Source organism: Aulonocara sp. 'chitande type north' Nkhata Bay, linkage group LG17 (assembly GCF_057382095.1).
Source record: "Aulonocara sp. 'chitande type north' Nkhata Bay isolate Kocher_YH1m ecotype deep benthic linkage group LG17, A_spYH_male_GT1.1, whole genome shotgun sequence".
NCBI classification, from domain to species: domain Eukaryota; kingdom Metazoa; phylum Chordata; class Actinopteri; order Cichliformes; family Cichlidae; genus Aulonocara; species Aulonocara sp. 'chitande type north' Nkhata Bay.
In genome coordinates, this window is record NC_141360.1 from 9,005,131 (window position 1) to 9,031,008 (window position 25,878).

The 25,878-nt window shown below is 40.6% G+C and overlaps 1 protein-coding gene across 14 annotated transcripts in view; it reads left to right on the forward strand.

Moving 5' to 3' along the window:
- lrrc7 (leucine rich repeat containing 7) overlaps nucleotides 1-25,878 on the forward strand; it is a 154,864-nt gene that overhangs the window by 96,384 nt on the left and 32,602 nt on the right. For 11 of the 14 annotated variants that reach the window (XM_086268044.1, XM_086268051.1, XM_086268052.1 and 8 more), the window contains 18 exons: nucleotides 371-573; nucleotides 6,324-6,441; nucleotides 6,595-6,673; nucleotides 7,501-7,590; nucleotides 8,016-8,072; nucleotides 8,975-9,038; nucleotides 9,327-9,401; nucleotides 9,519-9,663; nucleotides 11,512-11,584; nucleotides 11,846-11,863; nucleotides 14,883-15,012; nucleotides 18,025-18,140; nucleotides 18,407-18,476; nucleotides 20,149-20,248; nucleotides 20,417-20,541; nucleotides 23,357-23,608; nucleotides 23,886-24,008; nucleotides 24,776-24,887. In XM_086268044.1, coding sequence (XP_086124170.1) covers nucleotides 385-573; nucleotides 6,324-6,441; nucleotides 6,595-6,673; nucleotides 7,501-7,590; nucleotides 8,016-8,072; nucleotides 8,975-9,038; nucleotides 9,327-9,401; nucleotides 9,519-9,663; nucleotides 11,512-11,584; nucleotides 11,846-11,863; nucleotides 14,883-15,012; nucleotides 18,025-18,140; nucleotides 18,407-18,476; nucleotides 20,149-20,248; nucleotides 20,417-20,541; nucleotides 23,357-23,608; nucleotides 23,886-24,008; nucleotides 24,776-24,887 — 1,936 coding nt within the window. In that variant the 5' untranslated portion in view covers nucleotides 371-384. The remainder of the gene's footprint in view (nucleotides 1-370; nucleotides 574-6,323; nucleotides 6,442-6,594; nucleotides 6,674-7,500; nucleotides 7,591-8,015; nucleotides 8,073-8,974; nucleotides 9,039-9,326; nucleotides 9,402-9,518; nucleotides 9,664-11,511; nucleotides 11,585-11,845; nucleotides 11,864-14,882; nucleotides 15,013-18,024; nucleotides 18,141-18,406; nucleotides 18,477-20,148; nucleotides 20,249-20,416; nucleotides 20,542-23,356; nucleotides 23,609-23,885; nucleotides 24,009-24,775; nucleotides 24,888-25,878) is intronic. The other 3 variants (XM_086268042.1, XM_086268053.1, XM_086268041.1) reach the window with 2 other exon arrangements.

Consider the following 25,878-nt stretch of genomic DNA (forward strand, 5'->3'; position numbering starts at 1 on the left):
CGATTTTTTCACTATCGAAACACTTTGTATAACTAGTTTCTTATATCAGAGCCTGTCTTTTAGTACGCTAATCTGCCCATATACTGTTAATGATGCTATCAGACTGACAAGGTTCTACACAGAAGAACTCCATCAGGTAGCATAGCATAGCATCTTTATTTATAACGCACTTTACATCCAACAGTGTTGGCCAAAGTTCTACAAATCTAAAACAAAGAGAAAACAGTTTAAATTACATATAGAATATCTACAATTTAAAAATAATATAATTAATAAGAAACAGGTACAACAAACCTGTTAAAATCACGAGCTGCTGAACCTTAAAGGCCTCTAACATCATGTCTGTTCTCTCCTTTTCTCACCATTTCAGTGCAGTGTCTGGAAATGACCACTAAACGGAAGCTGATTGGCCGGCTGGTGCCGTGCCGTTGTTTCCGTGGTGAAGAGGAAGTGATCTCAGTGTTGGACTACTCCCACTGCAGCCTGCAGCAGGTCCCCAAGGAAATCTTCAGCTTTGAGAGAACTCTGGAGGAGCTCTACCTAGATGCCAACCAGATTGAGGAATTACCCAAGGTACCCCTGAGTCATATGTTAATTTTTTCCTGATATAGCTCTTCTTCCTTTTATTGACCTCTTTTGGGGGGTTTACTAATCCTTATGCCTTTTTAAAAATTTCTTCTTCTACTATTAAGCTTCTACTACTAAACTAAAATCTGCTTTTTCTGACAGTTGATCAAATTCACAATTAATAGCTGTTCATCCACTGGTACCCTGAGTAACAATTAGGGATCACAAACTGCCTTTTCACTTCACCCACTCAGGTTTATTGAGCTAGTTCTGCACCTTTTTTGTACAGTTGTGTATGCAATGCTGACCATTAGTCATGTTGCTTTGTTTATGATTTTTTCGAATTTGGATTTCGGATGTGAAACACTGATGCTAACTTAAAATGCCCTCTCACTATTTTGTGGCGATACCCTTACTGGGCAATATTGATACATTAATATCCATGAGTTCACACTGGGAGCTGCACAGAAGCAGCCCACGTGGGGACTGCTGATGCAGAACGCCCTTCTAAAATTTCAAGGAGAATTACAGGTGCTGCTTATTAAAGGGCCGTCACATTTTATGGATATCCTGGCCTGGTTTAAATGACAAAGATGTTGAATTAGATTTCTAAATATAGCCAGCATGAATGGAGACAGTCTAATAAGGATGTATGAGATGAGATGTGCGACCTCGCATTTAACTTGCACAAAAACATTCTGCTCAGTCTTGACAATGTATGTCTGTGCCAGCAATGCATATTAAGTCTCTGGCTCCAATGTGAGTGAGTTGGGCAGCTTCTACATGTGTGTGAGTGTTTAGAAGGCTCTGTTACAGTGGCCTGCTGTGACCTCTCCACTCAGAGCAGATCTGTCCATTTTAGAATATATATGCTGTGGCTTATGTGCTGTACTTTTTACTGAAGAGAATGTCCTAGAATTAATGAAGGTGACATATTGCCTGGTCAATAAAATAACAAAAATATATATGATCTTCAGAATTAAAATCACCTGCTTAAGATTGGGTCAGTTCTTCCCCCAACATGCCTCCAAAGTAGCTTTGGTATGTCTGGGCATGGACAAGGAAACCATAGATGTGTCACTTGACGTTGGTCTACAAGTGATGGCAGCAGAGTCTTTGGATCCTGAATAAGCCCAGATCTTTAATCAAGTTTGGATCTGGGAACAGTGCAGTTGTTAGCACTTTCACTACGTAGCAAGAAGTGGTTTTAGATGTGGTCAGGGTTATTTCTGTGTGGAGCCCGTGCTGCCGTAGTTTCTTTCTAGGTACCTCCCACAGCCCAAAAACTTGCACATTGATCTGCAGGAAAGAGGCTGCTGCCTCTTCAAATGTTTTGAGGGTTTTGCAACAATATACTACAGCTAGCTAGTACTTTTTAAAGTAGCATAGAACACATCACATCAAGAAGGTCCTGAGTAAATGTGGTTATCCCAGCTGGACTTTTGTCAAAGCTGGGAAGGCACCTATAGAAAGTTCCAGCTGATCCAGAAGAGAAGGACAACTGCTGCCTAAGCGAAAACCCTTAGTGACCCATACGTGTCAGGAGTATCGGAGCAGTTGAGACGCATTTTTTCTAAACACCGTGTCTCTGTGGCTTTTACACCCCAAAAAACGCTGAACCAAAAATTGGTCCACCCCAAGGATTGGGTCCCCTGACACAAACAGAGTAACATAGTGTACGCTGTTAAGTGCCAGGAGGACTGCCAGGATTTATGCATCAGGGAAACCAAACAACCTCTGGCAAAGCGGATGGCACAACACAGAAGACCAAACTCGTCAGGTCAGGACTCTGCAGTCTATTTACAACTACAGGCCAGTGGACACTCTTTCAATGATGAGGATGCACACATCCTGGACAGGGAGGAACACTGGTTTGAACGGGGCGTCAAGGAGGCCATTTACGTGAAAAGGGAAAGACTATCTCTGAATCGAGGAGGGGGCCTGAGGGTACATTTTTGCCATCTTACATGCTGTGATTGCAGCCATTCCTCAACTCTCTGTGAATGGTACTCATGGCCATTGATCTCACTGATCAATGGCCATGAGTACTGATCAATGATCAATAGTCTTTGATCAGTGGTTGTCCATCAATGGTCATGAGAATTTGCATCCCTGCAAGGGCAGGGATAGCTCAGTAGTAGGGTTGCCAACCGTCCCTTAAAAAACGGAATCGTCCCGTATTTAGAAACAAAAGTACACGTCCCGTATTGAGCTAATAAGGGACGCACTTTATCCCGTAATACAGTGAGAATCAAAAGTAGTCTATAACTTTTAATGGAATTAACACTTTGTTTGAAAACATAATTCCCAGCCCCTCTCCTGCTTTGTGACCAATGCGCTGACAGCACACTTACGAGTATGACAATTCAGATTACCACTCATCTCATTGGTCGAGGAAAGGTCGCTTACGAAGAAAATACCGGCCAACAGGGAAACAAACGCCGACACTGCGGTGCAAGTCTCGGACAGCACACTGTGCCTCCATAAAATGAAGGTTATAACAGAAAATCTGTCGCTCTCTCTCTCTGTCTGTCTTTCACTCACACAGACACGCACACCGCCACCATCAACTTTGCTAAATTGCTAATGAAAAACATTAATAAGGCAGCTGTGATTGAGCAACAGTGTAAATCCAACTATTTTCACGGTTGTTATGGTCGTGATAATTTTGTGATGCCACATCGAAAAGGCTCGGATGAGCTTTCCAAAGTTCTACAAGTTGTGCCTCCATCGCTTGTGTCCAGATCACACGCTGCACAGCCGTGCTGCTCCATCTTTTTCACCGACGTTTATGTGTTTGCGCGTGAGCAATGTGAGCGCCTGTGGTGACACCCTCACGAGCGATTGATGATCGGGAGCTGGTCGTGAGGTGTTAATCGCTTCTCGTTACCCCACGTATACTACACGACGCACGATGAAGGCCAAAATCGGGCCGATCACCAAATCGGTCGCACGACTCAAAAATCGGCTCCAAATGGGCCAAAAATCGCACAGTGTAAGCCCAGCATTAGAGCAGCAATGTTTGTTCGCTCAGAGAAAGAAAAAAAAGGCTGCAAAAGTACAGGGAGGAATGGGAAAAGGAAAACACCTGGCTGGAAAAGTGCACTATAAAGCGCACTGCACTGTGTGCTGGCGCACTTTTTCCATAGGCATGCTTCTAATGGTGGGCACATGAAGAACACGAGGGGCGTGAAAGCTCGGGGAACCCTTAACCAATTTCTTGTCCACCAGGCATGGCAGAAGCAGATATGGTATGTAAACACTGGTTTGTTTTTTTAAACCCTCTGGTTAAGGTTAATATGGGCATGTGCAGTGAATATCAGCGCTATGTGGCCAGAAGTGTAATAATATAATTTATTTTGTGTAATAAACAACTGCAAGGATAAATGATTACAACAAATAGATGACTAATACATAAAAGTAATACATAGATGAATAATGATGATGAGTTATGATGCGTAATCATGGGAACAAGCGGGTTTACAAACAGGAGCAGCTGATTAGCATTAGAAAAGCTGAAATAATACCTCAACTGAAGCCAACTGTACTAAATGCACTATATGTGCACTGTTACAAGAATATTTTTGTTCTATTGCTTTCTATTAATTTATATAATTTTAAGTTAAGCAGGACAGAGTTCTTTTAAAGAAAGATTTACTTATATTCTCAAAAGTTAAGCATGACAGGCTTCTGTTTAAGAAAGAGACCTGTTTTACTGTGTTAATGTTGTCATTGTGAGCTAAAAATAAATGGCTAAATGATCATTTGTTTCACATATGGTCATATCACAAAGAATATGCATCTGCTTAAATCAAGTTCAAGTCAAATGGTTAAAAAATAATTTCACACACAAAAAAAGAGCTACCACACTGGGAAGGGTGAAGACAACTGGGTTGCCCAGCCCTGGCCACGAGGTGTCCCTTATTTATTTTTCAGGGAGTTGGCAACCCTACTCAGTAGGTAGAGTGGTGGCCCCATGATCGGAAGGTCGGGGGTTCAACTCCACTGAACTGCTACCCTGAGGTACCCCTGAGCAAGGTACCGTCCCTACACACTGCTCCCCGGGCGCTGCATTGGTGGCTGCCCACTGCTTCACTGGGTGAATGGGTTAAATGCAGAGGAACTATTTCCCTATGGGGACTAACACATACACATTACATTACATTATGTTACATTACATATTAATGATCTGACCTCACAGTTATTGTGCAATGTACTGTTTATAAGACTGGGGAAACCTGCAATCAGCTTAGAGTGAAAAAGTCACATGGATGAGTGACGAAACATTTCTTGCATTGAAAACGCTTTGTCCAGATGAACAGAATCAACCTTTTGGGACCAGGGACCCACGTTTCCAAAAAGCCATTGCAAAATAATAAGATTATTAGTTTAATCCACTTTGTATGCTATTGGGTTTTTTTGGTGTGGCTAATTACTGTATATTCATGAGGGTCATGTTGCATAAAACTAAAAGTGCAAGTACTACACTAAGAACATTCAATGTTCAATTCTTCTATAAGTTTGGGAAGAAGTTTAGAGAGACTGTATTGTATATGAGACTACATTAATTCAGGGTATGCAAATTTGTCATTTTATCTTGACAATAGCTGTTAGCATATCTTCCTGAAAACCAGCCCATTCTTTTATGTCTTCTTTAATAGACATTTGTTTTTGGTCTATATCTTTTGATGTATTTGAGTTACCCTAATAAGTGATGTTGCGCTCAGAAGAGGACATTGTGGCCTTTCCAATGATATCTCATGTGTTCAGGTGGCCTCTTTTAGCTCCAAATAGGCAGGACATTGAAAGATATTTGTTTCCTTAGGTCTCGGGAGGATATAATAGCTTTTAATTAGCAACCAAAACCGCTAATATTGCAGTTGCTTTACTATTGTTATATTTAAGCAATGAAAATATTCCCACTTTGATGACATTCATATAAAAATAGCCATATTGGCAAGCAAGAGGATTATAACCCAGCTACTGTAGCTAGCACAATGTTTATTTTTTAAATTGATATTAGCTAAAACTTGAAATATTATTGCTCTACTGGCTTATTATCAGCTGCCTTATTGTTGCTATATAATAATCAGATACATTTATGAAGAGAAACACCTTTTGGCTTCATACCATAGTGAGTCTGTAGAAAAACTGTCAAGGTTAGCTTAGCTTGGTCATTGAGAGTAATACGCTTGCTGAGCCCATATACTTCACTATTTGGCCTAAAACTCTGGCCTTATCTCTGGATGTTAAATGCAGCCGTTATTGATTCTAGCAGGCAGCAAGAGTGATTGAAAGTTTTGTTAAAATGCAGGGAGTGAAGATTGAGTGAAGCTGTTTTACTATCTAGTTACGTTTTTTCTTAACCATTGTGTTGCTGCTCATTTAGAATCTGGTATACAAGAATCACCTTTTAGTTTTGACCATTTGCTTTGTTATATTTTTTACATGGGTATTTCTGAATTCCTAGAGCATTTATCGCATTTACATTCCCCACAAATTCTTTCATTTTTGTATATATTTTCTTATTAGCATAATTTTTCTGTTTAGGAGCACATTTGTCTAGATGTCTTTTCCTTTCAATCTATAATGTGTTTTGTCCTGTGGGAAGACATTACATTTGCATTATTAATAGACAAGTGCTGCTAAAGTGGCCTAGCTTTTTGAAAAACATTAAGTGCCTCATGCCTCCAGGTGACGTTCTACACCCTGCCAAGATCATAATTCCTTTATCGTCCCTCTTTGTGTTCCCACAGCAACTCTTCAACTGCCAGGCCTTGAAGAAGCTGAGCATGCCAGATAACGACCTGTCCAACCTGCCCACCACCATCGCCAGCCTGGTGAACCTGAAAGAGCTAGACATCAGTAAAAACGGTATCCAGCCTAAACAACCCTGGTTTAAAATAACAGGACGAAACCTCATAATTGCAATACCGAAACTTCACAACGAAGAAGAAGAAACAAAACCAGGTGGTCCAGACTTTTGTGAAACTAAACATCATGTATGACTCTCTTCCTGTCAAACAGGAATCCAGGAGTTTCCAGACAATATAAAATGCTGTAAAGGCTTGTCTGTGGTGGAAGCCAGTGTCAACCCCATCACCAAGTAAGACACAAACTGTACACTCTGCACATTACTGCACAGCTGAACCTGTTACACATTACTTCAGTCTCTGGTTTGATGGCTGTCAACCTTAATGTTTACAAGCTAGGTTGAAAAATTGAACATTGTGCATCTAATTACTCCAAGCACGCAGCCTCTGGATAACAACCACGGTGAAAACGCTGACTGCATCATCATAAGAACAAACATCTCTAAGACGTTCACTTTGGCTTGGTTATATTTAGGAAGCAAATTTCAGTTGAAGAAAGGAAAGCGTGGTTCAAGTTTGTTTGATTGCAGCGTTTCACACTTTTACAGGTCACCCTGCTTTTACATATTCATATTTATGTAGCACCAGAGAGGCTGAATATTTTATAATAATTGGCTGCATCCATAAACCCTGTACAGCCATGCTCTTGTATTCATATCCCGTAGAATCAGTATTGGCCTGCAGAAGAAGATGTAAGTATTTCAGTAGAGCGCTGGTGTTGTTTATCATTATACTTTGAGCATCAGGTGTTACACTTGTAATTGCTGTTTTCTTATTGGTGTGTTAATGCCACGAAGCAAAACTAGAGTCAACCACACAGTATCCTGCAGGTTTCCCATGCTTTGTGTGTGTGTGTGTGTGTGTGTGTGTCACTGTGTGTGTGTGAGGGAGCGTGTGCACGCAGCAGATGAGTCATCCGCAGGCTAACAGCAGTTAGCTGTTTCTGCAGGGGTTGTTTTGGGAACTTTGTCCGTGTCTTGTTCCACTGAGGCCGTTCAAGGACGCACACCTTTTTCATCTTTCTTGTTTTGCACAATTTCTTTCTGTCTTTCTTTCCCAGACTCCCAGATGGTTTTACGCAGCTCCTGAATCTGACCCAGCTCTTTTTAAACGATGCCTTCCTGGAGTATCTGCCTGCTAACTTTGGGAGGTAAACTGACTGTTTCTGATAGCTTGTGATTAAGTACTTTGGTGAACAGAGTCTCTATTTTTGTGCACATACAGGTTCATTAGCCTTCACAGTTTGCTAATGAATTTGTTTCCAGTTAACCAGTTATCCATCTTTACCTCATCACTATACATTTTAGCATTTTATGCAGGTCATAGTGTGCTACTGTTTGCTAGAGCATATGAAAATCTATATGTTGCAGGTATTCTCTGAATGGATGAATACCAGTGGGTGTTGATCATATGTAATGCTTTCAGTGTCAAAATGGGTTTGGCGCTGTTTTGTACCAAATTAAACGGGGCTTGTTTCTCTTATTTGACCTGATGTAACTTCCCAAGCATTAGCTGTTGCAGTCAATAGATTGTTATTGCATTGAATTAAGTTTCATGTGCCTTCTGGCTTTTCAGACTCTCCAAACTACGGATCCTGGAGCTGAGGGAGAACCACCTGAAAACAATGCCAAAGTGAGGCAAACTGCCATATGTGTTTTTGAGTGTGTGTGTGTGTGTGTGTGTGTGTGTGTGTGTGTGTGTGTGTGTGTGTGTGTGTGTGTGAGCGAGACAGCGAGAGAAACATTTAGTCTCATGTGTTCCTGAGTGTGCGATTGCATTTCCAGATCCCCGGATAAAAACTGTATTTATCTCTGCAGCTGTTTTCAAATACTGACGAAGCCTGATATAACATCAGTGTGTCACTCATAACTGTTTTAAATGTTTGCGGTTTAATGTTATGTAGCTGACTTTATCCTCACCATCACCACAGAGGACAGCTCCACTACAAACTGCTTCTAGACTCAATAACCTTGTACAGCACTTGCAGATTAACAGTGATTTCAGTAACAGTGTCTTGTGAAAAGTGGTAATATTAATGCCAGTTACTCTACCAATGCAATTGCTAAACTTAATCACAAAAGCTAATGAAATTTGTGTTCAGTTGATTATGTCTTTGTTGTAAAAATGCGTCTTGGAAATATATCTTATATGACTGGAAAGCCTGCTAGTTTCCCCTTTAAAGGATCCACATTTGTAAGGAAAATGCATCTGTGGGTTAAAGAGCATAGTTCAATATGTGGGTTGTGCCTATGAAAAACTTGCCAAATGTTCTCTGCCTGTGCTAAACAGTAAATTCTGCTGTATACGTATGCTACATGCTAAAGTCACCGCAGTACAGGGGTTTGCATGGGCTCAAAACTTCTAACAAACTGAGTAAGTTTGTCAGAAGTCACAGCGTAAGAATTCACTGTGTCCAAATTCAGATGAAGTATTTAAAATTTTAAATGTGTGCTGTGAGGTCTTCGGTGCGTACAATTTTAAATTTATGTACAAAATGTCAAACCTGTACTAATCAGTGGATTCTTTCCTCTCAGGTCCATCCACAGACTGACACAGCTCGAGAGGCTGGATCTGGGTAGCAATGAATTTTCTGAAGTGGTGAGACCAGCTAACGCATGTTTTAGAAATGAAATTAGCAAATGTGGACATGGAAAATTAAGAGAAGCAGAAACATAAAAGGTTGAACTATACAGTGCTGTGCATGCAGTATGTTTAAGCTACTAAACAATAAAGTAACACAACCAAAAGTGTTATCTGTAAATGAACTGCAGAAAAGAAAGGCTGCACCTGTACATAATTAGTAGTCTCAATATAAATGCGAAGTCTAAATGTATAATTTATAGCGTGTGTTCAGTGAAAATGTCGGTTTTTCTTTGCGCATGTCAGCCGGAGGTGTTGGAACAGATCCACAATCTGAAGGAGCTATGGCTTGATAATAACTCTCTGCAGACTATACCAGGGGTGAGCAGAAGTTGGGACAAAAAGCTTCATGTGAGCATATACAGTTGAACATGTCTATGCTTTTTTCCGATTTCTGCTTATTCGTCTTTACTCTGTTCTTTTCTCCCCGCACAATAGTCAATAGGGAAGCTTCGTCAGTTGCGGTACTTGGACTTGGCTAAGAATCGTATCGAGACATTGGACGCGGACATTTCGGGCTGCGAGGCTTTGGAAGACCTGCTGCTATCCTCTAACATGCTGCAGCACCTTCCTGACTCTATAGGTATACACATATGGACACGCAAACGCACACAAAAACACTATGAGTCATTCAGAAAATGTTACCTACTTTATACTTTTACCAAACTGGTCATTCTGTTGTGCTTTTGTGGAGGCCAATTTAAGATTTGACAAGTAAAGCTAACATTGTTAGCTAAGTAGCATAAATGCTGAAAACAGAGAGAAACAGCTGGCCTAAATTCTGTCATTTTCCAAACAAAAACAAAGACTCTGGGTAGCCTAATGACTTTAAAAGTAATGAAAGCAAATGGAAATTTGTTAGCTTCATTTTAAGTATATACCAGTAGGGCAGCAGCACATATTTAAATAAAATATTGGATATTTTAGCATATTTTTATTCAGCGATGATTATCCACACAGCGTTATTGCCACAGGCAAAAGGCAGAAAAGTCACCAGCAGCACTGAGGGTAGCTGGCTGTTAGAGGTGGGAATCACTAGGCACCCCATAATATATTATATCAATACTTTGATACTATAGTAACATTGTACAATATGCCAAGTATTGCAAAACCATACCTCAATTTATCATATTGTTTCAACTGTCATCAGAGTTAAACTTTGTCAACAAGACTAAAGTTATCTCACTTTAGTTATTTTTTTGCCATAAAATGAGATTGTCAAGCATACCGACACGAAAACCTCCCAAACCCTACCGTAAGGCCACTGTTGGGGGTAACGTGTTAATCACATTACATTTTTCAGTATTGCTGTAGTTTATTACATTCAGTAATTACAATACAAATATGATTATATTGTTACTGTCGTGACAAAGGTTCTTCACTTATCTAAGCTTCAGGCGGATAGAAAGAAAAAAAGCCTCAAACAAACATGTTTTGTCTTCCTGTGCGTTTGAGCTACAATCAGCTGATTTCAGTTCGGTAGAGCTGATTTAGGGAAATCTGGAAAATCTCATGATGGTGGTGCATGCGATGAGCCCTCTTGTTCATAGTATTCCCAGAGTATTTTTATTTTATTTAATAAAATATTGACATTGCCATCCCTATATTAACACAATATTGCAAGCATATTGATACTACTAATAAATGCCACACATTATCACTGTGCTGTAGTTTGAATTCCTAGGTGTGTGTGACTGTGCTGACTGGGGTGTTTTTCCATTCATTGCCAAGAGGTTTGCTGAAAGAGAATTTGGAGCTAAATAGTGCCTTGTTTACCTGCAACCTAAGCATCAGAAACTGTTCAGTAAATTGGTCATTGTTTTCAGAGATATTTGCAGTTACGATAAGAAACGCTGGAAACATTAAACCCCAGTTGTTTTTGATTGTGGCATTGCTTGGCTGTTTTTCATGTGTAGCCAGGATTCTTGGTCAGCTTTTCACAGTCTGTAGATAACGTAAAGCAGGGGTGGCAACTCCAGGCCTCGAGTGCCAGTGTCCTGCAGGTTTTAGATGTGTCCTTGATCCAACACAACTGATCCAAATTGCTAAATGACCTCCTCAACATGTCTCGAAGTTCTCCAGAGGCCTGGTAATGAACTAATCATTTGACATTTGGACACCGGCACTCGAGGCCTGGAGTCGCCTACCCCTGGTGTAAAGAGTCACTTTACACCAACGGTTGAGGTGTTTCTGTGTGGAGTTTGTATGTCATGGTTGTGTCTTGGTTCTCTGCAGATACTCTGAAATCCTCCCACAGTCCAGAGACACTCATACGTTTTTTTAAACTGCTGTTTATTTCCATATTCATCTATCTTCTTTTTCTAACAGCCACAGGGAGCAAGTGGAGATGAATGTACTGCAGCACCTGAGCCACAGGTTTGAGGCCCCTGCTCTAGGAACAGAGTAATTTTGCATGTGTGTGTGTTTGCAGGAATGTTAAAGAAGCTGACAACACTAAAGGTAGATGACAACCAGCTAACCTCACTGCCTAACACCATTGGGAGGTAAGAAAAATGCACACACACTCCATCAAAGCCAAATACACATCTATACTTTTATAGTGTATACTTTTTTTTCTTCAAAAAACTTTAAAAGCTCCTTCAGCAGAACCTGCTGTCATTTTAGATGATCTCGAAAGGTGACATGTATCGTTGGTGGGTTGTTGTTTTCCTTGTTTATTGCTGTTAGCTGCTGTGTTGTTATGCTGGCTGATGACTGGGGGGGGGGTTCTGTGTGTTGTATTTGCTGCATTGCCGCGGCGTTAGTCCGAAGCCCAAGCAAGGGTGAGTAACATTAGCCTCCTGGATCCGGGGGTGTGTTCAGAGACAGACAAATGTTCAGCTGTGTTACAGATACAAGAATTCCTGCTTGCTGCCACATGCTGTCCATGTGGGAAACATCTTCACATTAATACATGAATTACATGCAAACATAAACACGACTTTGCATTTTCTTCTTGTTGGGACATTTGGACGTAACGTTTGAGTAAGACTCTCACTGAAAAAGTAGCATACCAGTAAAAATCTGCAGCGTTCAGATGGAAATGATTGCATGTAAAAATGATTACAGTAATGTGATTACATTCTCATTATTATCCATCACAGTCCAGATTTGGTGGCAGTAATTCCATTATTTGTTTTGGGAAAATATGAGCATTTATTAAATTAGGCAGAAGATTTTTGTTTTCTTTTTTTTTTTTAATTCCACTTAAAGTGCTTTTCTTTCATCTCTCTCTCTATATTTAGAGATTAGTTAGAAGTTATGAGCTGGTAAATTGTTGACGAATGCAGTCCAAAATGGCCCAAAATTCGAGTGATATTAAACTACATCAGTTTGGATGGAAATAATTTGATTCTGTTGGGTTTTTTGGTTTGTTTGTTTGTTTTTACACGTTAAATCGATACTTTTTTCCATGTGGCTTTATGCATAAACATGTGCAGATGCCATGTTTAACATTATCATTACACTTTTGCAAGATTTGTATCTGAGCGCACTGGAAACATTTTGTCTTCCTGGACAGGTCCCAGGTTTTAGCTTCAATAAGTAGTGCTGTAGATCCATTAATTCCCCTTAAAAGGTCCTTTTCTTACCTTTAGTTTTTAAAGTGTTTCTTACTAATGATGAATGTGATCCCTTCCCAATGTTTCAGTTTCCATGTAGAATAAATACTGCATATAGACTTTACTGGATATGTGTCGAATCCACATAGAACATAAATAAATAGAATGAATACTGCTGCTGGTACTACTACTGTTATTGTTTTGCTTATTAAAGTCTTAAAATGTTTAAAGCCTCTGCTACATTAGACATAAGAAAGGTGCCATCATGGCAGTGTACACTCACTGGTCACTTTATTAGGTACACCTTGCTAGTTGAGTCCCCTTTTGACTGCCTTCACATTTGGTAAAGATTCAACAAGTTGCTGGAAACATTCCTCAGAGATTAGTAACAGACAGCTTCATGTTTACCAAAGTGTGTCAAGAATATATCCTAAAAATCATTACACCTACAGCACTGAACTGTTGATACAAAACAATCATTAAAATGTTCCCCAGACCAGGCAATGTTTTTCCAGTCTTCAACTATGGTGAGCTCGTGTAAATTGTGGACAGAAGGGGAACTCAGTGTTGTCTTCTGCTTCTATAGCCCATCTGCCCTTCATACCTTGGTTGTACTGAGTGGTTATTTGACTCCTTCCTATCAGCTCGGAGCAGCCCAGCCATTCTCCTCTGACCACCGACATCAATAAGGCATTTTCACCAAGAGAACTGCCACTTGCTGGATATTTCCTTGAATTTGGATGATTTTTGTCAACCCTAGTGATGGTTGCTTGGGAAAACCCCTGTAGATCAGCAGTTTCTAAAGTTTCTGTCCTGCACCAATAACCACGCCATTTTCAAATTCCATAAATCACCTCTCTTCCCCATTCTGATGCTCGGTTTGGGCAACAGTGCGTTTTGACTATGTCTATATGCCAAAATGCACTGATTATATTTGCATAGTAACTGCAATATTTGCGTTAACAAGCAGTTGGACAGGTATACGCAATAAAGTGATTGGTGAGTGTATCCTTTTATATATTTACTACGTATCTTAACTTGTTTGCTCATGACTAATGCTTCTATGAATGTGCATCTTGAGTATTTAAACCAGAGGGAACTGAGTTTTTTTTTCTTTTTTTGTCCTTGGAAAAGGAGGATTATAATCTTGTGATTGGGAACACAAGCAATGCTAAATGAAAGAAACTTGAAGTTAAATGTGGGGTGTGAAAGTCCTTTCCTCTTTTCTCCTCTTGTCTCCTCTCCTATCCTTTTCCTTCCTGTCAGACCGTATGGTGGCCCAGATGGTCCGGTCTATCGGGAATAATAATAGCAGACTAATGCAATGTTAACAGTGACAGTACATTAATGTAAAATTGTTGTCTCATTAGCATTAGCCTGCTGTTAGCGTGATGCTAGGACAATGATGGCAGTCAAAGGGGGCGGTCATAGTGTCCTGTAGTGGGCCTTCTGTGGATCTTGCTGTATAACTGAGTGGAGTGGAGAAATTGAGATCCAGGTTGAAGAATTTTAAGATACCCAAAGGGGATGAGATGGGTGGCCATCAAATGAGGCCAAATTCATATTAAGTCATTTATTGATTGATGGATGGATTCTTCAATGTGTTGATCTTTTCCCTCTCTCTCAACACTCGCCACTTATTAACTGGTGCAAATTTTCCTTTTCATCATAACACGTTTAAAGATGTGGCAGCTGACAGTCGTCGTGTTTGTTGCTGTCAACAAATCCCATGAAAAGTCTGAAACTAGGTAAACATGTCTGTGGAGCTTACTCCAGCACAAACCTAAGCAAAAAACTTTGAAAACATTTTGTGTGTAAATGCCTCAGAGATATACCTTCTGTACAAATGTTCATTTAAGTGAGGTAACACACTATTTTAATACACTTTTAATTTATGGTGATAGTGTGTGAGGCTGACGTGTCACCAAGTTAAATGATGAGGCTCATTTAATGATGTGTGTGTTGGACAACAATAGTACTCTATTGCTCAAACAAAAAATATATATCAGGCTTTGGATACATATACAGTACTCCCCACCCCCCATCCATTCATTCCTTGTTTCAGTCTTATCACATGATGTGTTGACAGCTGTAGGAATAACGAATACTGCAATTCTTATTCTTTCATGTCTGAGTAATTTAATGTTACAGAAGAGATTGTGTTGCCTGCAGAATGATTTCCTTTCTATCTCTGTCATGCTCTCTCTGCCTCTTCCTTCCTGCCTTTGTTCCTTCCACTCAGTCTGTCTCTACTGGAGGAGTTGGACTGTAGTTGTAATGAGTTGGAGTCGCTGCCTCCCACCATCGGCTACCTGCACAGCCTGAGAACCTTCGCTGCCGATGAGAACTTCCTCTCAGAGCTGCCCCGCGAGGTATGGAGATGAAGACACATCTTGAAATCTTTGCACTTCTATGTCCATTACTTGAAAAAAAAAGCCTTTTGAAATCAGATGAATCTTTTTGATACAGCATGTATTATGTGCACAAGTGCACACGGTTACTTTTTTAACATGGCAGACTTCTCAGCAACAAACTGTGTCCGCTGGCAGTGACTTACTGAAGTCTCTGTAAGCCTGTGAAGCAATTTCTACCCAGTGATATTTTCTGGTTTCTCTTAATCTTTTAATGAGATTATGTGCGTTAGATGATCATCTCCTCAAATTCTTTGTAATTTTACTTTGCAAGATGTTATTATGAAGCTGTTGAACCCCTCCCTGTCCATAATTCTTAAAGCCAATCTGGGCCACTCGTTTTCCTCCTAACCATCTTCCTAATTAACCTAATTAGCTCCCACTAATGACGTTCCCCTTGGTGTTTCTTTACATTGAAGAACTTTTTGTCATGGTCCTGGGTTTTTGTGTCCTTGTGTTTTGGTTCATGTCTTGATCATAATTAATAATAGTAGTTTCAGTTCCCTCAGTGTTTCCTGTCTCTTCCTTCTTGTGTTTCAACTTCCTGTTAGTGCCTTTTGTCTTTTGGTTACTTCCTGTTTTACTTTGAAGGTTTGTTTTTTGTTGTTCTTATTCTAGTTTCCATTTGTTTTTCCTTCCTTTGAGATTGCCAGCTTTGCTGTAATTGTCTTCACCTGTTGTTGATTGATTTCACTTGCATTTGGGGTTTTTAGATCATTGCTGTTCCTTTTTGTGGTCAGTTATTAAAACGTCTTGTTAAACTACTTAGCCTTCACTGTACTGTACAGGGAGTGCAGAATTATTAGGCAAATGAGTATTTTGTCCACATCATCCTCTTCATGCATGTTGTCTTACTCCAAGCTGTATAGGCTCGAAAGCCTACTACCAATTAAGCATATTAGGTGATGTGCATCTCTGTAATGAGAAGGGGTGTGGTCTAATGACATCAACACCCTATATCAGGTGTGCATAATTGTTAGGCAACGTCCTTTCCTTTGGCAAAATGGGTCAAAAGAAGGACTTGACAGGCTCAGAAAAGTCAAAAATAGTGAGATATCTTGCAGAGGGATGCAGCAGTCTCAAAATTGCAAAGCTTCTGAAGCGTGATCATCGAACAATCAAGCGTTTCATTCAAAATAGTCAACAGGGTCGCAAGAAGCGTGTGGAAAAACCAAGGCACAAAATAACTGCCCATGAACTGAGAAAAGTCAAGCGTGCAGCTGCCAAGATGCCACTTGCCACCAGTTTGGCCATATTTCAGAGCTGCAACATCACTGGAGTGCCCAAAAGCACAAGGTGTGCAATACTCAGAGACATGGCCAAGGTAAGAAAGGCTGAAAGACGACCACCACTGAACAAGACACACAAGCTGAAATGTCAAGACTGGGCCAAGAAATATCTCAAGACTGGTTTTTCTAAGGTTTTATGGACTGATGAAATGAGAGTGAGTCTTGATGGGCCAGATGGATGGGCCCGTGGCTGGATTGGTAAAGGGCAGAGAGCTCCAGTCCGACTCAGACGCCAGCAAGGTGGAGGTGGAGTACTGGTTTGGGCTGGTATCATCAAAGATGAGCTTGTGGGGCCTTTTCGGGTTGAGGATGGAGTCAAGCTCAACTCCCAGTCCTACTGCCAGTTTCTGGAAGACACCTTCTTCAAGCAGTGGTACAGGAAGAAGTCTGCATCCTTCAAGAAAAACATGATTTTCATGCAGGACAATGCTCCATCACACGCGTCCAAGTACTCCACAGCGTGGCTGGCAAGAAAGGGTATAAAAGAAGAAAAACTAATGACATGGCCACCTTGTTCACCTGATCTGAACCCCATTGAGAACCTGTGGTCCATCATCAAATGTGAGATTTACAAGGAGGGAAAACAGTACACCTCTCTGAACAGTGTCTGGGAGGCTGTGGTTGCTGCTGCACGCAATGTTGATGGGGAACAGATCAAAACACTGACAGAATCCATGGATGGCAGGCTTTTGAGTGTCCTTGCAAAGAAAGGTGGCTATATTGGTCGCTGATTTGTTTTTGTTTTGTTTTTGAATGTCAGAAATGTATATTTGTGAATGTGGAGATGTTATATTGGTTTCACTGGTAAAAATAAATAATTGAAATGGGTATATATTTGTTTTTTGTTAAGTTGCCTAATAATTATGCACAGTAATAGTCACCTGCACACACAGTTATCCCCCTAAAATAGCTAAAACTAAAAACAAACTAAAAACTACTTCCAAAAACATTCAGCTTTGATATTAATGAGTTTTTTGGGTTCATTGAGAACATGGTTGTTGTTCAATAATAACATTATTCCTCAAAAATACAACTTGCCTAATAATTCTGCACTCCCTGTATTTGGATCCACTCCAGGAGTGACACTTTTCCATGCTTTTGTTCCCATGTCCCAACTTTTTATCAATGTTTTTCTCCCATTTAGTTGAAAATGAGCATTAAATTCTTGTCCTTGTCCCAATTTCTGTTATGATTTAGTAATGATTTGTACCTAATTTCATTCTGTTTTTCTTAATCATTATTTTAGCAGTCAACCTTTTGGAAAGTGTTTTTTTTGTTTGTTTTATCTGGTTCAAAGTGTGATGACAGATGTCAGCCATGTTGCAGATGTTCTTTTTCGAAGTTATTATGATGCTAGGTATTACTAGCTTAGGTTGGCTGAAGCCCATTATTGAAAGAGAAGATGATAAATCTGGATGCATTAAATATATTACATGTTTGAATGGAAAACAAAAATTATGGTCACTTTAAAAACAACATTATTACATTTTGTAAACGTAAGGTGTTGAACATTATCAAACGCACCTTACAAAGATGCACAAAAGTCTTATACTATCTGTAATTTAACACTCATCAGTCTGAAGATGTCCAGTGTAATATAGGTTAATTGTGATGCTGTGGATCTTGCTCACTATGCGATGTTTATCTAATGTAATCTGACTGTCTGTGTCTCTGTGTGTTTCAGATCGGTAACTGCAAGAACGTGACCGTCATGTCACTGCGGTCCAATAAACTGGAGTTTCTTCCTGATGAGATCGGACAGATGACCAAACTGCGAGTCCTTAACCTCAGCGACAACAGGTACACCCACGCACACACACATACACACACGCAGAGACCAAGCTCCTTTATGACTCAGTAGTGAATAGATACAATGCACACACGAGCGCAAACTTTTTCAATGGTCGTTTCGGTTCGGTCTACTGTTTCCATGGGAATGGCTGAGTGTGTTGCTATGGTTATATGCTCTGCGGGCTGTACAGTGCGTGGGTGATGAAACATCTCTGTTTTTTTTTCTTTCTCACCTTCCCTCTCTCCCCCCCTCTCTGTGTGTCTCTCTCGATTAGGTTAAAGAATCTACCGTTTACCTTCACTAAGCTGAAGGACCTGGCAGCTCTGTGGCTCTCTGACAATCAGGTATCTCTTTCTCTCTGCCCACGCTCTCCAAGAGAGCACGTAGCTAACAAATGTGTGCTAACAAATGTGCAGCACAAACACACAACGAAATCGACATTGTAATTAAATTACCACAACTATGATATGGCATGTTTTATAAAATTGTGTTTCTCTGATAGACTTTCAACCTCTTTATCCTTTCCTTAGTTTCTATCACATATCTGAGTTCCCATATTTAACATAAGGTCAACATATGTTCAAGTACCGCCCATGAGCCACCTCTTCTACTCGTGGCTCTGTGTAATGTCAGACAGTACATGTCCCCAACATGGTCATCTCAGAGCACAGAGGCTCATCTCACCTGCTGTTCACGGCTGCTGCTCAGTTTAACCAGTCAGTAAAGAGAGTTGTTTTAAAAAGAATGGGCAAAGGAGCTGAAAGGGCCTGCACCGAGGTTCAAATAAGGATTACTCTTCACTTTGATGATGCAAAGTAACTCTGGCAGAGCTCGAGAGTATAAATATGGAGATGAGTCACTAACAGGTCCTTTTTACTTGCCTGTCACTGGAAGGTTTTTATTGTTAATTATCAATTAGTGTCACGTTTCATTTCTAATGGCTTTTTATCAAAACGGTGTGGCAAAGATAAATCAATAAAATAGGGAGATTTATTCACAACAGGGTGATAATGATGAAAAATACACATGCTAAATATTTTATGTCAGCTCCTGTTCATTTTCTCACTATTCTCTCCTTTGTTTTGTTTTTTAAAGACACTACAATGAACTGATAATTACTTGATTTTGTGCTTTCAGTGAGAGTTTGCTGCATGTTAACCTTCTCAGTGATAAGACAGATGCTACATAGCAATGAATCATTTTATGGGCCCTCTGAATTTGATTCTCTCTGCGATGAATGCTCTATATACAGCACAGAGTCCACAGAGAGGATGCAGTTTTAGCTGTCATTCAGAAAAAGCAGCCAAACTGTTCTTCAGCTCTTTGAGACATTTGCATTTTTATTTTTAAGTTCAATCAAAGCCATTAAACGAAATCATGAGTCCCAAGAAGCTCGGAGCGTTATTTACCTGCTGAAGAGGAAAGCAAATTTAAAATTCAAATGCAATTTGTTTAATGGCAGAGCGTTCACACATTTACATTTAATATCACCACTTATGTCGGCATATTCTGCCTCAGTAATGAAACTCATATTCGCTCATGCTGTTTGATGCATTACAAGTGGCGACTCTGACGTCATGGGAATTCGGTCCGCATTAAAGTTTGCGAGGAAGACAGAAAAGTTTACTAGCATTGTATCCGAAAATAGAAAATGTAAACTATAATGTCTTGGTGCAGTTTTAATTAGGATGTGTTGTGATATTTGTAATCTGAATGCAATGAAACATTTATTTTCCCTGTTGGGAAAATTGATTCGCAAATCCTTCCCAAGTGATTTGCATTAGCACTCGGCAGGTTTCGTTTGAAGTCGAGCTCTGCTGCAGCTGATTGTGTGAGCAATTTAAATGAGCAGCAGGCAGAAATCTTTGTTTTTAGGAAAAGGGGTAGGTGCAGGTTAAAATTAGACATAATGGAATAGATGTCATCAGTAAAAGTTCCTACAACAATACTCTGTGTGTGTGTGTGTGTGTGTGTGTGTGTGTGTGTGTGTGTGTGTGTGTGTGTGTGTGTTTGCAGTCCAAGGCTCTGATCCCACTGCAGACAGAAGCCCACCCAGAAACCAAACAGAAGGTTTTGACCAACTACATGTTTCCCCAGCAGCCGCGACACGATGAGGGTACGAACTCCTTTTGTGTGTGTGTGTGTGTGTGTGTGTGTGTGTGTGTGTGTGTGTGTGTGTGTGTGTGTGTGTGTGTGTGCGTGTGTGCGCGCGCGCGTAACCCAGGTAAAGATTACCTGACTATAATTTTAAACCCTCGGCTGTTAATTTATGGTGTGTGTGCAGATTATCAGTCGGACAGCGACAGCTTTAATCCTACGCTGTGGGAGGAGCAGAGACAACAGAGGATGACTGTGGCCTTCGATTTTGAGGACAAGAAAGAAGAGGAAGACAACTCTGGGAAGGTCAAGGTCAGCTATATCTGTTTTGGGGTGGGAGGTGGGGGGAGGGGGGGTCGTATGAGATGAGTAGGGTGTCTGTTTATCTTTGTTTTTGCTATTGGAGCACCTCCAATATTAAGATTAATATGACATTTTACAAGTAAAGCATTAGTTGACTGATTGAGTGACTGATTTATTTTGAATATACAAATATTAATATTAAAGTAACAACTATAAACATAGAAAACAGAAAAGAAAGTACATACAGTGGCTTGCAAAAGTATTTGGCCCCCTTGAACTTTTCCACATTTTGTCACATTACAGCCACAAACATGAATCAATTTTATTGGACTTCCACGTGAAAGACCAACATAAAGTGGTGTACACGTGAGAAGTGGAACGAAAATCATACATGATTCCAAACATTTTTTACAAATAAATAACTGCAAAGTGGGGTGTGCGTAATTATTCAGCCCCCTGAGTCAATACTTTGTAGAACCACCTTTTGCTGCAATGACAGCTGCCAGTCTTTTAGGGTATGTCTCTACCAGCTTTGCACATCTAGAGACTGAAATTCTTGCCCATTCTTCTTTGCAAAACAGCTCCAGCTCAGTCAGATTAGATGGACAGCAGTTTTCAGATCTTGCCACAGATTCTCGATTGCATTTAGATCTGGACTTTGACTGGGCCATTCTAACACATGGATATGTTTTGTTTTAAACCGTTCCATTGTTGCCCTGGCTTTATGTTTAGGGTCGTTGTCCTGCTGGAAGGTGAACCTCTGCCCCAGTCTCAAGTCTTTTGCAGACTCCAAGAGGTTTTCTTCCAAGATTGCCCTGTATTTGGCTCAATCCATCTTCCCATCAAGTCTGACCAGCTTCCCTGTCCCTGCTGAAGAGAAGCACCCCCAGAGCATGATGCTGCCACCACCATATTTGACAGTGGGGATGGTGCGTTCAGAGTGATGTGCAGTGTTAGTTTTCTTCCACATGTTTGCTGTGTCCCCCACATGGCTTGTGGCAAACTGCAAACGGGACTTCTTCTGGTTTTCTGTTAACAATGGCTTTCTTCTTGCCACTCTTCCATAAAGGCCAACTTTGGGTGGCTGTAGCTCAGGAGGTAGAGCAGGTCACCTACTGATCGGAAGGTTGGTGGTTCGATCCTTGGCACCTCCAGTCTGCATGTCAAGTATCCTTGGGCAAGATACTAACCCCAAGTTGCTCTCCGATGCATCCATCGGAGTATGGATGTGTGTGAAAGTAGTTAGATAGCACTACGTATAGGTAAAGTGCTTGTGAGAATGGGTGTGATTGAGTGAATGTGGCATGTTGTATAGAGCGCTTTAGCGCTATATAAGAATCAGTCCATTTACCACTTTGTGCAGTGCACGACTAATAGTTGTCCTATGGACAGATTCCCCCACCTGAGCTGTAGATCTCTGCAGCTCGTCCAGAGTCACCATGGGCCTCTTGGCTGCATTTCTGATCAGTGCTCTCCTTGTTTGGCCTGTGAGTTTAGGTGGACGGCCTTGTCTTGGTAGGTTTACAGTTGTGCCATACTCCTTCCATTTCTGGATGATCGCTTGAACAGTGCTCCGTGGGATGTTCAAGGCTTGAGAAATCTTTTTGTAGCCCAAGCCTGCTTTAAATTTCTAAATAACTTTATCCTTGACCTGTCTGGTGTGTTCTTTGGACTTCAAGGTGTTGTTGCTCCCAATATTCTCTTAGACAACCTCTGAGGCCGTCACAGAGCAGCTGTATTTGTACTGAGATTAGATTACACACAGGTGCACGCTATTTAGTCATTAGCACTCATCAGGCAACGTCTATGGGCAACTGACTGCACTCAGACCAAAGGGGTCTGAATAATTACACACACCCCACTTTGCAGTTATTTATTTGTAAAAAATGTTTGGAATCATGTATGATTTTCGTTCCACTTCTCACGTGTACACCACTTTGTGTTGGTCTTTCATGTGGAATTCCAATGAAACTGATTCATGTTTGTGGCTGTAATGTGACAAAATGTGTAAAAGTTCAAGGGGGCCGAATACTTTTGCAAGCCACTGTATAATCCCCCCAATGCTATTTAATTTACAATGAGCGTTCCTCGATATAAAATATAATCAGACATTTTATATACAACTCTACACACACAATATACATAAATAAAACTATATATACTCCACATATATAGTTCATGCTTTACATTGAGTCAGACACTCTGGGATTAGCACCCCTTTAAATCTTAAGAAAATAATCTCTGTTATGTTTGGACACAGTTCCATAATTATACACCACATGTGGATATAGAAAAACTGCTTCTGGTCATCCGCATACTTTGCACCTTAGAATTCAATTTACCCCTAAAATTAAAACGTTATCACCACGCAGATGTCATAAATGAATCCCTGCAGTATCACACAGTGCACATAAAAAATGATGCATTTAACAAGACATTGGTCAGGTAAATGATGTTATGTGTTCTTTTACACATGTGACAGGTCAGCTGTTACAGATTTCAGGTTTAAATGCTACTAGGATTCATTCAGAGATCAGCTGCTTCGTCAGACTGTAGATTTCCCCCCAGTATCGGAAGCAATTGTCCTCCAGTTGCCTCTCCTTGATTTAAGTTGCAATGCTGTTTCCTGACAGAAACACATGCAGAAAACTGTGCACTTGTATGCTGAATTATGTTTGCAAGATTTCAGATAATAAGTCGTGCTTATTCTTGCTCCCTTATCAGGTTTACTTGTTTGTGACCAACGCCTTTATGCTGATCTTGGCAGATTTAAATTTGCTACTTCACGCCCTGTTTATTAAATATAGTCCTAAATGTCATGTAGGTGGAGATAAACCTAAAACGCTATCCAACACCCTACCCTGAGGACCTGAAGAACATGGTTAAGTCAGTGCAAAGTCTTGTGGGCAAAAGCGTACATGCCGGACACGCCGGTCACGCCGTACACGCCGGACACGGGCACCAGCACCAGCACCAGCTGAGCACAGGCACCGCCACCTCGGCAGGAACCAACATGGAACATACACACCTCAGCAAAGAGCCATATGAACCACCGTGGCCCCTGCCTCCTAAAGAGGTACAGATTACACATACAGACACATACAGGAGGTCAACAAGCATTTAGTCCCAAATGTATTTATTAGCAATAATGTCGCAGGACACAGACATCATGCTTGTGTGTGATAATCTGATAACGGCTCTCACATGGCAAGAGCTTACCTGAAGTAAGTTCATCCAAGTCTCTGATCACTAAAACAGAAGACAGCTGAGAACAACAAAAGCTTTTCTTATGTTTGTGTTTGTCCGTTTGAAGCAAATCAGTGCACAACTCAAAAAATGGAGTTGTTTTTCAGGTGACAGACAGAGAGATGCAGGACTTCTCTCAGACTCAGCTAATGGATCAGGGACCAATGCACAACTCTGGCATCGATATTCCTAAGAGGAACGACAAAGAGGACTTGACAGAGAGCTCTGAGGTTTGTCTCTCACTCTCTCACAGAAACACACACAATCCAAAAAGAACTGTAAAGAAAATTAATTAGGTATTTTTACTTGGTTTGTGGACTTTTCATAGCTTTTATATCCAGAAGATACCACTGAACACATCCAAAATTCAGTGCTAGCTGTGTGACACTGCACAGATTTCATCACTCATATGTCTGTAAGTTCAAGATGTAAGAAAGTTATGATATCTTTTGAAGTCACTCTAACTCTCACTCACGCTCTGACCTTTAGTGTTGTGAGGGTTTTGTGAGGACCCCAGTGAGGATTTGCAGACAAACAAAAGTCATGTTTGCATTTAGAGCTAAACCATCAAACTTTGTCGGAATATGTGTATATACATCGTAATCAGTGCTTCAGTTCAGTTTTTACTTTCTCTAACAAGGTGATAATATCTTATTTTTCAGAACTGTATTCAAATAGTGCAGACTGTACTGAACTTGGTTGTTTCTTACAATAATGACTCCACGTGGCCTTACATAAGAGAATCTGAGGCATCAGTGAAATCAAAACCCCAGAGGGTTAAAAGCACGCTCCATGATCCTACTGGGGATCAGGAACTCCAGAACCTGCTGAAATACTTACCAAAGTTTGTATTTATTTAACAAATGTATGTATGTTTGATGCCAGTCAAGCAAAACGAATTGTCTACATGAGATTCGTAATCATTTTTTAAATCACAGAAGCTGCCTTTTCTTCTCTACTGTATATGCCTGATGCTTTTTTCCCCCTTCTTCCTCAGGATTCAATGGGCGGCTCTCCGAACGACATCCGGATCTCTGACATGAGGCCCACCCTGGTGGAGCCACCAATGTACAAACCAAAGGTGGTGTTGCTGGGGAAGGATAAGAAAGGTACTGTATTATAGCATAAACGTACAGCTTTAAGGGAACATGTCGGAGTCATGTACATACATGTCGACAACAAGGCTGCGCAGTTATTTAATGTGGGTCTTATAAAGAGCTTTGGGGCATGTTGTAAGATGAGGGCAGAGGGAGCGTGACGAGGAGTGTGCATAGCGAACCTCTAAAGTGAATGTTTGGCCATTTTTACATCATTTGCCCTGATGGCTTCGGTTTCATCAGAGAAGAAACAAAGCTCACTTTTTACTGCCTTATCAAAAATCTGTCTCCACTCTGAATAACTGAGTGTCTAATCGCATTTTCCAAAAGAAACAGTTTATTATCAGCTCTCCGCAACAATCGACAGCTTTCACTAATACGGAGCTTCATCATATGATCCACTCCTCCTTAAGAAAGCTTATTGCAAAATGATTAAAGCTCAAACAGCTTGTCTGCCTCAGTGGAGTATCAGTTCTTAGTGGAGGCTCTTACGAAGTAAATAAAAAGCTTCTTCTGGTTTGTTTTGTGAAGATTTGACTAAGTTTGACTCAGGAAGTTTTCAGATTGTTGGTATCTACACAGTGCACGTCTGTCTGCAGCCAAGTCAGCTCTCCAACAGCAGCTCTTGATTTCAGTTACAGCAGCCAAGTTAAATAAAGATTTTAAAAAGCCGTGTTTTATAACCAGGCCACGTCTTGCGTCAGTGCTGTGGACTAAATAGTGTCCACATGCATAATGAGAACACTGCAGACATCTGGGTTAAGAATCTGATGACAACACGAAGGAAGCATGCAATTCCTTCACTTTCTAGTCAAGTGTTCGAGAGGCCCCTGAACACAATTCTGGTTAACGACTCAAAGAAGTCTTTGATCCACTTTTTGATTTGGTTGTAGTTCTGATTTGTTTTATAGGTTTGGGGGTTTAAAAGGTCACAGGTGAGCTTTGAAACTGAGCAACAGATGAGAAGTGTAAAGTGCGTTTGCATGTTGATTCAAATATTAGA